We start from the raw sequence: 12,499 nt of genomic DNA, 5'->3' as shown, positions 1-12,499 counted from the left end.
CCTGTGCGGCCCAATATCAATTGACCCATGGACCGGTACTGGTCTGGGGCCTGGGGGTTGGGCACCTCTGCTCTATAATGATAATAAAGGATCTATCTTACTTAATAACTAGGAATGCACCAAATATTTGGCCACTGAAACGAGAATAATGAATGTTCCCTAAGTTCACTAACAAGTTAACTAATTTAGCCGAACACATTTGTGTTCGGCTAACTATGCTAACTATGTTATGCTAGCTGTACGCTATCATAGCTTGCTAGCGGGACTAGACATCCTCTTTTTTCCATGGACATCCTCTTTTTGGCCATTTAGAAAATGCGTCCGTCCAGGATTCTAGCATTGTCCAGGATTTTTTGTGCTGCCTAAACGTTCGTCAGGTCATGGTTTGTCTCTCCCGAAAACTAGTTAGGCTACTGACGGAGCAAACTGACACTGGATGCATGCATGTAGAAAAACACGCTATTGATATTCACAGGCCCTTTTATTAACATCAGACTCTGTTCAGATGTATACAATAGTATGAGTCATTTATTTGTCTTGATTCATTGGTAAAAGGGCACTCAATGTTTTGTTCTTGTGATCTTTTTAATAGACAATAGTAACATGAATATTTGATTTAATCAGTTGACTGGAGTTTTATTTGCAACTAATGAAAGGCCATTAAAACCATATTTACGTTTTATACCTATATATGAAAATACTTTAATACTTTGACTAGAAATTGGAAAATTGAAAGTGAATACGTCCACTTCTACCACAGCAGCTAGGAGACATGACCCGCGGTACTGCTCCTTCAGGCATTTTGGTTGTTTCCTTCAGTTATTCATATTAAACAAAACTTGTTTTGTAAAGTCAAATGAATCTCTTTGCATGTGCAGTCAAATTATTTCGTTGGTAACCTATTTCATATTATGGCCTAAAAATATCAAAATCATTCCAATGCGCCCTTTAGAAACAACCATAACTATCTACTTAAATACCACTACCACTACTACTACTACTACTACAGTCTACCTCTATCCACTGTTCAGGTTGTCTCGTTACTCTTGTTTGTGTTTTATTGATTTAATGCTATTCGATAAGACAAGATCAGAAAATTGCATTAGCGTATTCCACATAAAATATTATAATTTAATGCTATTCGATAAGACAAGATCGGAAAATTACATTAGCCTATTCCACATAAAATAAAACATTTTGTGTTCTCATTAACTCGTTGTCTCTTGTTTCTCTCTTTGTCTTTCAGGGCACACTGGGCATTTTATCCAAGCAGTATTATGTACCAGCCTGTTGTTTTTGCTGGCACATGTGTGCTTCCAGACTATTCTGTACACTTATCCTCCTCTCAGCGATGCCATAGGTGACAACTGCTCACAATGGAACACCGTAACCAGGCATATAGGTGTATCCAGGTATGTAACTCATGTTTGTTAAGCCTAATGAACAGATAAGATCATCTCAAAGGTTCTGCCAAATGGAACAAAACTACATTTATTGTATGCGGTGAAGATAATGCAGTCATTTTTCAAAATAAAACATTGTTCAGAATCAGGTGATAAATAAGTTAGGCATTTTTTTACCTGTGCGGCCCAATATCAATTGACCCATGGACCGGTACTGGTCTGGGGCCGGGGGTTGGGCACCATTGCTCTATAATGATAATAACGAGAAAACGAGAATAATTAATGTTCCCTAAAATGTTTACATGCTGCATTTATTGTGTTTAAAATGTAATATTATTATTATTATTTTTGTTGTTGTATTTGTTGTTTTTATTATTATTATATGGCAGAGTATAATACAATAAATATGTAATTTTACAAAGGTATTTATTTATAAACACGCTTTGTTTTTACATTTGATACACAACACTGTACACATCTAAGGGACATAAATGAAGTGAAATAGCAAAAGCTAAATCAAAATAAAGTTAAATAGAACCAAACAAAATGAAAGACTGAGCTTATGCAGCCGCCTGCCATGTGGCGAGAGAAGGTACTACATGAAAATGAACAAATCGCTCACTGAGAGGAATCATTTACTCCTGAGTCATATGAAACATTTGTTCATATTGAACTCGCATGAACGACGCATTACGTGAACTAATCGTTTCTGTTTCTGGTCCTGCTAACTGAGCTCATGCAGCTCCATGTGGCGAGAGAAGGTACTGCATGGAATTGAACGAATCGCTCACAAATGACATCATCATTACCCCTGACTTGTATAATAATATTAGATCGAAGAATCATTTTTGACTTGTCCCTTTTACTGGGTATTATTATTTTATTTTTTACTGAAAACGTTTCTGTCGTTGATTGTCTGTGTTGTAGGCTTCCACTGGAGGATCCTTGGAGCGTTGTCCGCCTGCTGTGTCCAGATCTGGCTGTATTTGTGGTCGCCTTGCTAACAGTCATCCTGTGCAAAACATTGGTCAGAAACAGGAGAATGGTTGCTGCTGCCAATATAACATCTGTGAGTTCTCTGTGTGTCTTAAAGGTATAGCCTACTAGTTTTGCAAAAACAGTAAATCCAAACCCCTGTCCTGCACACAGCTACATATGGTTTGGGATTTTTTTATATACCATATATATTTTGCGCTTTGTCTTTCCATTTAATGTTATCAATTTTTCTGGACTTTATTATACATTTTTCTACAAACTATGTCTTTTAGGTAATTTGAAATACTACTCCTATCTTTTACCTAAGCCAGTGGTTCCAAAACTTTCTCTACTGGGCCCATCCTTTGGTTCATAGGAAAGTTTTCACCCATCCTCACAAAAAAAAAAAAAAAGAACAGGACACATACACATACAGTATTTTGTTTCGTGACCTGTTTATTTCACACATTTTTAACTGTAACTGTTTAAACGCACGTTTAACGCACATTTAACGATAGCAATGCCAACTTTGGTCAGTTGACAGGAGTGAGAATTTGTGTATAATCCGTTCCAGGACTGAGCTCGTAACTCAAGGTGTTCGTATCTCGAATCATTTTTCCCACAAGAAATAACAGGAAAAAAAAATCAATCAGGGAAGAGAGCCCATCACCTAGCATCTTTACTCGTATCTCAAAGCAAAAATTAGCTTGAAGGCCTGCTCGTATCTCGGAATACTCATATGTCGGGACGCTCGTATCTCGAGGTTCCACTGTATCAGGAAAGTCGTCACTGTCATGACTGGTAACAGCTTTTCTCTGTGTGTTGACTTAAGTGCCCAATAACTGAAATGGATAAAAGAAACTTCTCATTTCAATCATTTCCTTTCCCCTTGAAGTCATTTATACGTTCAGACAGACTGCTGCTTTTGTTAGGTTCAATTCGTATGTTTGTTTTTTGTGTGTCAGAGCAGACAGCGTCTGATAACGATACGTGAAATATGCAAAAAAAAGATTATGATCTGCAAGAGTTTCCCTACGGTCAGCTACGCCTGCTTTGTATTTTTGTGACCTACTTACAGAACTCTATCATCATCTATACTTTAATACAGTGGTTAAGGCACTGATGGAGGTGCGTCAGGCAGCAATGCCCAACAGGCAGACCATCAGCCTATATTTTCATATAGTGCAGTGGTTCCCAAACTTTCTCTGCTGGGCCCTCCTTTGGGAGGAATTTTTTTTTTTTTGCCGGTTTCGTGTTAAACATTATAGCACTGGGCGATAAACTGTGTTACATTTCATTAAATTCGTTCCATCCACACCCTTCCTGGAATAGCACAGAGGACCCCCTTAGGGGGCGTGGCCCCCACTTTGGAAACCTTTGCTTTAGTGGTTCTGAAATAGATCTTTTAGCACTGTGCTAATTTTTATAAAATGATCTTATAGAAACAACCAGGACTGTTGAAGTGAATGCATTGATAGCACGAATTAAATGAAGATTAATCTGACAGAATGACATGTACCGTATACCCTATAATACCATCATCTAACCACCCATCATTTCTCTAATATGTGTATATGTGGTCCACTAGTGTAGTGGTTGACACGCTTGACTCACAAGCAGAGAGTCATGGGTTCGATCCCTTAGGAACCACATACTTGGCACGTCCAAGGGGAGGCCACCTGTCGCAGCAGATTTGCTGTTAACACAACTTCCTAATTGTGGGAGCAATGAAGTTCAAATGAATATTTATTTAATTTTGTTAAAAATTGAATTATATTCAGTGTCTTCTACCATGTTAAAAACAAACAAAAATAAATAAAAAAGTCAAATGAAAAGTTTGCAAACAAAGTTAGCGTATCAAAGCTCAATTACTAATGATGACATGACATGTCGTCTTAAATCGGTAAGCTAACTTGTCCATTAGTTTGCTCCGTTTTGGGCGTATAAGAATATCAGAATTTGCATATTTCATATTTTAGTCTAATATTTTTTTGGAGCAACTGCAGCATCTCTCAAATATTATCATCCAAATGCTTAATTTTCAAGTTCATTTCAAAGTTTTACGTTGATAGTCTATTCATGTCTCAGCCTCGAAGCATGACATAACATGACAGAAACAATCATCGAAATATTTCTCAGCAGTTCTTGTGTAGTTATCGCTAGTTTACATATTTATATGTTTCCAGAAATCATGGGCTACGATATTGCACCAATGTAAAACGCGGTCAGAGCCGACGGACTTGAGCGTGTATCTCGTTTCTTAGGTAATTAGGACAGAACCGATATAATATAAAGGTACTGGACTTCATCTTTTTTTATATAATTCATTTAGTCGAACAAGTCTAAAATGACCAAGATAATCATAGCCCTATATACAGTGGAACCTCGAGATACGAACAGGCCTTGGAGCGGTTTTGGGCTTCGAGATACGAGTAAAGATTCGAGATACGAACGCGCTTACGGACGCCGACACTAGGTGACCGAGTGGTAAGGATGGTAGTGAAAAGAAGAAACGCGCGATGACCATGTAAATAAAGCATGAAATTGTCAATAAATATGTGAAATATATAAAAAATATATATAAATATATGAGTGTGGTGCCCGCTAAAGGGAGAATACAAATTGAAAAAAAGCAACAAAAGAAAAAAAAAGAAAAGTAAAAAAAAAAAAAGGAAGTTACTACGTATGGTCCAACTCTCTTCTCATTGTCTGTCTCGAAGGTAAGAACTCTAACTAATTAAAACCACATTCTATTTTATATTAGCTAAATACTATACAATATGTACTATACATACTATACTATAAAATACTATAATATTCTGTGTGTGTATGTCTCTATAGCATTTAAAAACATGTTTTTTTTTTTATTGTTATTAGCACTAATAATGGAGTTGGAACGAGCTGGAACGGATGAATTTTTTTTCTGTTATTTTTTTATGGGGAAAAAATGATTTGAGATACGAGCCACCTTGTGTTACAAGCTCAGTCGTGGAACAGATTAAGTTCGTATCTGGAGGTTCCGCTCTACTTAAATAACTACCCACCCCCCTGAACTTATCAAGCACCCGGTATTGACTGAGGCAAAACTATTAAGAGGTATCAGAATGTCATTTCTTGTGTTTGCTGTTGTTAGTGTTGGGCATGGCAAAATGCCACAGTGAATTCTCACATATGGATTAGGGAAGGACAAATTCAAAAAAGAGGGATCTATTGCGCAGCATGCAGGACCCAAGAAATGTAACATGAATTCTTTATAATTATTAGGAGTATTCAAGTGGGCCCGCTGTCCTCTGTTTGAACTGTTACTTACGCATGAGGATCTCGTGTGGGGGGGGGGGGGCAAAAGGGGGCATCACATTCTTCCTCTGAATTTAGAACCATTACGTCCTTACCACCTGCTGCTGCACATCACGGCTGTTTCGCTGCTATTACTCAGCACTGTGCATACAGTGGTGGCAGTTCTGACGTATTCAAGGATTTGATTTGTAATTTTCCCAAAGATTCAGCCATCAAAAGGATTCGTACAGTTTATTGCAGAAAGCAACTTATTTTTTATAGTAAATGCATTCATTCAAACACAAGGGTGAAATCTAACAGAGTTGGGCACTTGTGAATGGAAAGAAATATTTAGGCATTGAAATCCTTGGCAAACACTTTTTTTCAATACTGGAAAAAAGGTTTTTACCACTTTACGCTAATTTCTTTTTTTTGCATTTTGAATCTTAGCTAGAAGATGATTCCACAGACAAAACCTCAGATGATGAAGACAATGACGACGACGAGTGTGCAGAGGCGGAGGAGATATCGGGAGAGGATGATGATGATGATGATGAAGAGAGGTCACTACCTACTGACCCCGATGAGGAGGTTTCCACAGCAACCAGAGCCAAACAGATGGCGGAGCGTCTGAAAGTCATTGCTCAAAAAGTTCTGCGGGACCTGGGGAGAATCCTGGCTGTTGGCCTGTTGGCTTTGGCTGGTACGCTTTCATTTCAGATTCATACAAGTTTATTGGTCTAATGCTTGACTGCACACGTGTCAAGAACTATCGGCCGAACCACATCTATCACAAACGTAAGAGGATGAAATCTGATAACAGGATATTTAGGAGAACCCTCACGGTAAAATAATTCAGTTTTGAAATATAGGGTAAATAATTGATCACAATTAGGGGATTTGACAATTATGAATTGAATTTGGTGGTTGTTTATGTACTAACAATACATGCTAACGTCTTTATTTTTGGCAGGTCATGATGCAAAGTACACAAATGATTTAGAGCAGTTGTTGCCAACTACTAGTGTAGTCATGATTTCATCTCTCTTAATGTAATTCATAGGCAGAGGTGTGGACTCGAGTCGCATGACTTGGACTCGAGTCAGACTCGAGTCATCAATTTGATGACTTTAGACTCGACTTGACAAAATGTAAAGAGACTTGCCACTCGACTTGGACTTTAACATCAGTGACTCGTGACTTCACTTGGACTCGAGCCCTTTGACTCGACAAGACTCGATACTTTCTCCAAAACCCAAAGTGATCTGTGTAAATATATTGTTATTTTGTTTGAAAAGGACTAGAAAGGACTCAAAACAGAAACGGCAGGACTTGAGACTTGACTTGACACTTTTCAGTCTTGACTTGGACTCGACTCTGACTTTGCCTGTCTTGACTTGACATTTGACTCGAACTTGAGTGCAAAGACTTGAGACTTACTTGTGACTTGCAAAGCAATGACTTGGTCCCACCTCTGATTCATAGGTAATATATTTTGATTGTACTGGTCCAGGCTGTACGTGGCCCTTGAACCAATCGTGAGTTTAACAACCCTTGCACTAAGACCAACTTGACTAACCAAAGGTTGTCTTCAACTTTTTTCCTTGCAGGCATCACACTGCCCTCTGCCTTCTCCTCCGTTTACTTTCTGCTTTTCATCGGAGTGTGCACCTGGTGGGCGTACCATCTTCCCATCAGTCACCTGGGTTTCAATGCAGTGTTTGTGATGGTGGGCTTCTTCACAGCTGGACACATGGTTTGTCTCTACCTGTACCAGAGTCTGCTGGCCCAGGCCCTGTTCCCTCCACATAGTCTGTGGGCCAGGTGAGAGTTGAAACATATAGACACACAGACATACGCATACTCACGCCCCACCCCTCTCTCTTTCTCCCTTTCTCTCACTTTGAGTGAGTATGTGTGCGGATGTTTGCAAAATGAGTGAGAAAAGTCGATAGACACCGTTTTTTTTTCCAGTTTTTTACACTTTCTGGGGTGAAAGGTACTGTAATAGGAGTTTAACGCCACAGTTTTTCTGTTTGTTTGTGAGTTTGAGGAGTTGTAAAGAGAGTCGGCAGGTAACCTTTCGTGTGAGAATGGCGACCTCTCGCCTCTCTGCCTCTCAGACACGAGGTTAGAATCGTGGCAAATATGCGGTTCTGGAGCAGGTTCTCCTGGCTGCAAGCCAAACATTCTTTGCTGGGAACTAACAGATAATATAGAATTATGTAGGTTAATAAAGATTAGTTTTTTTTATTACACAACAATGAACAATATTTTTAACTTGAATAAATAATTATCAATTGCAGAAATATATATATATTGGTCTGTTATGGAGTAATTACATCCATACCAGCGGTCCTTACCTGACCTTTTTTGTTCCACCCGGTACTAGAGACCAGAAACAAGATGCTGTGCATTGAAGGATCAATACATTTTCAAAATAAAACATCAACAAGTAAATGGATATAAAAATTAAGTACCGGTACATTTTTTTCACGAAGTGTCCCACTGTGGCCCAGTACCAAATGACCTGGTAATGCTCCGGTTGGGGACCCCTTATCTATACAGTCTTTCATGTACAACGGGCCCTGCTAGAGGAACTGTATTGCTGATGTGGCCCCTGGTGAAAATGGGTTTGACACCCCTGGTCTAGATAGACCGGGGCCAGCCCCAGGGGGAAAGCTGTGGAGTTGTGGAGCCTCCAGGGGACCTTCTCAAAGAAGTGCAGAAGAGACTGGTAAACTTTTTTGGGGGGAGGCTATCACTGGACCAAACCTGCCATCCTGTTCCTCCCTGTGTTGGAAGGAGGCCAAGGCCAATCAGGCCAATCAGGCCTTGGCCTGAGTCAAAGCTTTCTGGCTCTAGACTGCTCAGCATCTGTTGTGTAAGGAACACTCCCTGGGTGAAACATCAACGGTTTTACCACAACATCATGAACCTGAAGTATGACAAACCACCTGTTTCACCTGGAATTCTCCTCCGGCATGGACTTTATGACCTCAGCCTTCTACCAGTCTGTTCCCCCGGGCCTGGAGAACAGTTTTGAAGATCAGAAAGGACTGTTCCACCAGCGTACAGAGGCTCCTTGTCAGAGCAGGAAATCACGAAAATAAAGAACTTGAGAACAGGACAGTGGAAAAGAGGAGGCAGGTGTGATGCTAGGATGTGAACAGTGAGGTCCCCGGGGGCTTTCGGGAGAGCACTGGGGGCGGAGGATCTGCAGAGGATCACCCAAAGGTAGGTCCAATTTTCCCGTCTGTGACCATCTGCTCTGCAGTGGAGGTGCAGGCAGAGGAGGATAGAGCCCTTCTGAGCTTCAGAACACCAGCACTACAGGACCTCAGTGGAAAATCTGTACACGGTCTCTATGAAGGTTCCCAACAGGACATCACTGGCCGGTGTCCGGTGAGTCGAGGTGGTCGGGTGTGTTCGCTCCAGGTTCCTCTCCCAAAGGCGGCTGGAGGTCTTGCCCATAGAGAAGCGTACTGCAGATCGACAGCGGAGGGAGATATACATGGGGGCCGTTGCTACAAACAGACATGTGGGACCTTTAGATCCTCTGCTCCTTCTGTCACCAGGAGGACTCTACAGCAGCTGTGGCTCAGATGCTCCAGATTAAGTCCTTTCGTTCGATGCGCTGCAGTATTTTCCAAGTGGCCTCGGAAACACTCTGGATGACTGTCCGTTCATCCTAGGGCATTGGTATATAGCAACACTACGTAGCCGCCTTGTGCTGCTCATTTTCCTGGTAGGACAGGCTAAAATGGTGGCGCTTTGGCCCAGAGGCAATGTCTCTGTCATTGGTGTGGAACCCCAGGGTTCACCTCCTGGGCAAGTTCGAATCCCGGTTTGGGCGGTTGGTACCTTCCAGTGGACTCACCACCTGTTTGGGGGGTTGGTATGGTGCAATGTGATTTGGGTGGAGACTGCTGCCCCCACGACCCGGTAACAGATAAGCGGATGAAAATGGATGGATGGATGGATGGATGGATGGATGGACAGGCTAAAATGAGCTTCTGGTCGAGCAGGAAAATCCAGGCGAAGGGCTCTTGGTCAACTGATGCTGCAGCCATGTTCAGGGGATTGGCTAGAGCTCGGCCGAGGGTGGAATTTGTTTATTATAAAATGGTCTCCAACTTAAGGGGGTATGGGGGCATTTCATGTAGTGCTTTAGATCACTCCCTCACCATTAACCTCTGAGAGCAGAGTGACATTCACTGTAGTTGTTCTGTTGGGTGTGTTTGTGTGCGCATGCTCTGTTTGGAGGTTGTTTTTTTTTATTGTAAAGTCATTGAAAATGATCTAATATAATTGATTATATGGCTATTAAAGGACAAGTTAAAGTTCTAAGGTCTCTCCCTTTCTCTCCCTCTCAATCTCTCTCTCTCTCACACACTCACTCTCTCTCTAGCTATCTGTTTCCTTTTTTTCACTCTGAATGTGATATATGTCCATGTTTAGATGTGGTTTCATGATTTCACATCCCTTCATTCCCTCAGTCGAATTACAAATTCCAGCAGGGTGTTCCTGCGGCTGCTGCCTTGTTTCTCACTCCATTTTCTTTTACTCAAGTTGCCTGTATTTTCTTGTTGTTTGCAATGGCTGGTTACTTGGATGAATTACGATCACAATATAATTCCATCCAAAGCCCATTAGTGGGTTTACCATCCATTAGCAATTAAAAAAAAATATTCTCAGGAGTGTGGATCTATACTTCTGGGCCAGAGTTTTCTACGAGATGCATAACCTCTTATTCGAGTGGCTTTTTTAGTCCTGAACACATGTCTGATATGGTTTATCTGTGAATTTCTGCGGTTGTGGAAGGCTGTGGTCAGCGGAAGCAACTGGAGAATCAAAATGTGAGGTTAAATGAGGGTACTGGCCATATATTTTTTTACTTCTCAAGACTGGACATTAGTTTCTCTCTAACAATGTAATAATCCTAACAAAATATAATTCCGTTACTTACATCCAAAATCCTAATGGAAATAGGGTGACCATATGCTTGTTTTTGTTTTCAGTTTCTCTCCTTAAACGGAAAACAGGGAAGTTGGGATCTTTATTATCAGCCACACTGAGCACAACAGAACATAAACAGCTCCTGTACAACCAACTCACGCTTCAACATGACCGGCCTCAAACTGCTCTCAACTTTAGCTACTGTTCTCTCTCTCTCTCGCCCGCCCCACCCACATATACTCACACAGCCATTCACAGAGAGACATTGGCGACTAGTATAACACACAGTAGCCTACCAGAAAAGTCAGCGATCACTATTTTCATCTTCCTCCTGTGCACTAAAACCACTAAAGTTATCTTTTTTTAGTTCCTCCTGTGCACTAAAACCACTAAAGTGATCTTTTTTTAGTGTCAGAATTGAACAGCCTCAAAATTGCTCTCAATGTCATGTTTTGTCTCGAGGCTAAATTTGCACTTGTCGTTGTCTTCTTTGCGCGGCAGTCCAGCCTTTCGAAAGACATTGATGATAGTGGAGTTTTTGACTCTATGCTCTGTGCTGTCATGATCCACTGGCAGACTTGAGTAAAGGTTGTTCTTCGCATGCAGCCAAGTAGTCGCTTGTAGTCTGGAAATTACGGTATCTATCTATCTAATACAGTGGTCACATAATTCAATAACATCCATCCATCCATCCATTTTCATCCGCTTATCTGTTACCGGGTCGCGGGGCCAACAGTCTCCACCCAAATCACCATACCAACCCCCCAAACCTTCCTGCAGGTGGTGAGTCCACTGGAAGGTATTAACCGCCCTAACCGGGATTCGAACTTGCCCAGGAGGTGGGCACTGGGGTTCCACACCAATGACAGAGACATTGCCATAATTCCAGAATTTTATTGTCATTTAATGATGTAGCTGCGATCCCCGGTGACAATCTCTGCTTTCCTCTGTTGTGAATGCAATGTCTTTGGTAACAAATCCGTTTCAAATAAATATGCTTAGCTTACAGTGATTATCGCATACAAGCATGTATATATTTATCTTTTATTCAGGCAAATGCTTGGTTGTGGACCAATGCTTTTTCATGCATAGACACAAATCTGGGTCATAACCTTGTGTTGACAGCAGAAGCTCAGAAACCATCCACAGCTGCAAGTTTTTAGTCTTATTCAGACACTTTCCCTATCTTGCGTTACCTGCAGATATATTCAAAAATATATTCGAAAAAGTATAAATGATTTTTTTATTTCAAGAAATCACACATTCTTTTTATGCTTCATTATATAAATCACTGTATTCTTTCCCCTAATCTTATGTTTTGGTAAAACACTTTTTGACCTTTTGAACATCCCTGGATCAGAGACATGTCTCAACATGTTTTTGTAACACATTTCGACATATGTTCCCCTTTCTTTTAGCCAAACTGCGGAACTATATTTTTATAGCCTGCTATGATGCACTCGGTTTATGACCTTTGGATACTGAGCTCAACCTTTCTTGACAATACCTATATATATAAATATATATAACAATGGTTAACAATGGTATAATTGATGTATAAAGCAATTGCAATCAACAACACCATACACAGCAACAATAATTACCTACTAATCTACTAATACTATCTACTATCTATCTATCTATCTATGTATCTATCTATCTATCTATCTATCTATCTATCTATCTATCTATCTATCTATCTGTCTGTCTGTCTGTCTGTCTGTCTGTCTGTCTGTCTGTCTGTCTGTCTGTCTGTCTGTCTGTCTGTCTGTCTGTCTGTCTGTCCGTCCGTCCGTCCGTCCATCCATCTCTCTCTCTCTCTCTCTCTCTCTCTCTCTATCTATCTATCTATATATCTATCTATCTATATATCTCTCTCTCTCTAT

At 40.6% G+C, this 12,499-nt stretch overlaps 1 protein-coding gene across 1 annotated transcript in view; it reads left to right on the top strand.

The window, feature by feature from the left end:
• The first annotated feature begins 772 nt into the window (after positions 1-772).
• The window catches only part of piezo1 (piezo type mechanosensitive ion channel component 1 (Er blood group)), a 60,596-nt gene continuing 48,869 nt past the window's right edge, over positions 773-12,499 (top strand). Inside the window, exons 1-5 of the mRNA XM_025060967.1 lie at positions 773-782; positions 1,247-1,412; positions 2,331-2,472; positions 6,105-6,357; positions 7,265-7,478. Of these exons, the coding sequence (XP_024916735.1) occupies positions 773-782; positions 1,247-1,412; positions 2,331-2,472; positions 6,105-6,357; positions 7,265-7,478 (785 nt within the window). The remainder of the gene's footprint in view (positions 783-1,246; positions 1,413-2,330; positions 2,473-6,104; positions 6,358-7,264; positions 7,479-12,499) is intronic.

Source organism: Cynoglossus semilaevis, chromosome 12 (genome assembly GCF_000523025.1).
Source record: "Cynoglossus semilaevis isolate Cse_v1.0 chromosome 12, Cse_v1.0, whole genome shotgun sequence".
Taxonomy (NCBI): Eukaryota; Metazoa; Chordata; class Actinopteri; order Pleuronectiformes; family Cynoglossidae; genus Cynoglossus; species Cynoglossus semilaevis.
Note: the sequence above shows the minus strand (reverse complement) of the source record. Positions and strands in the feature narration are given on the sequence as shown.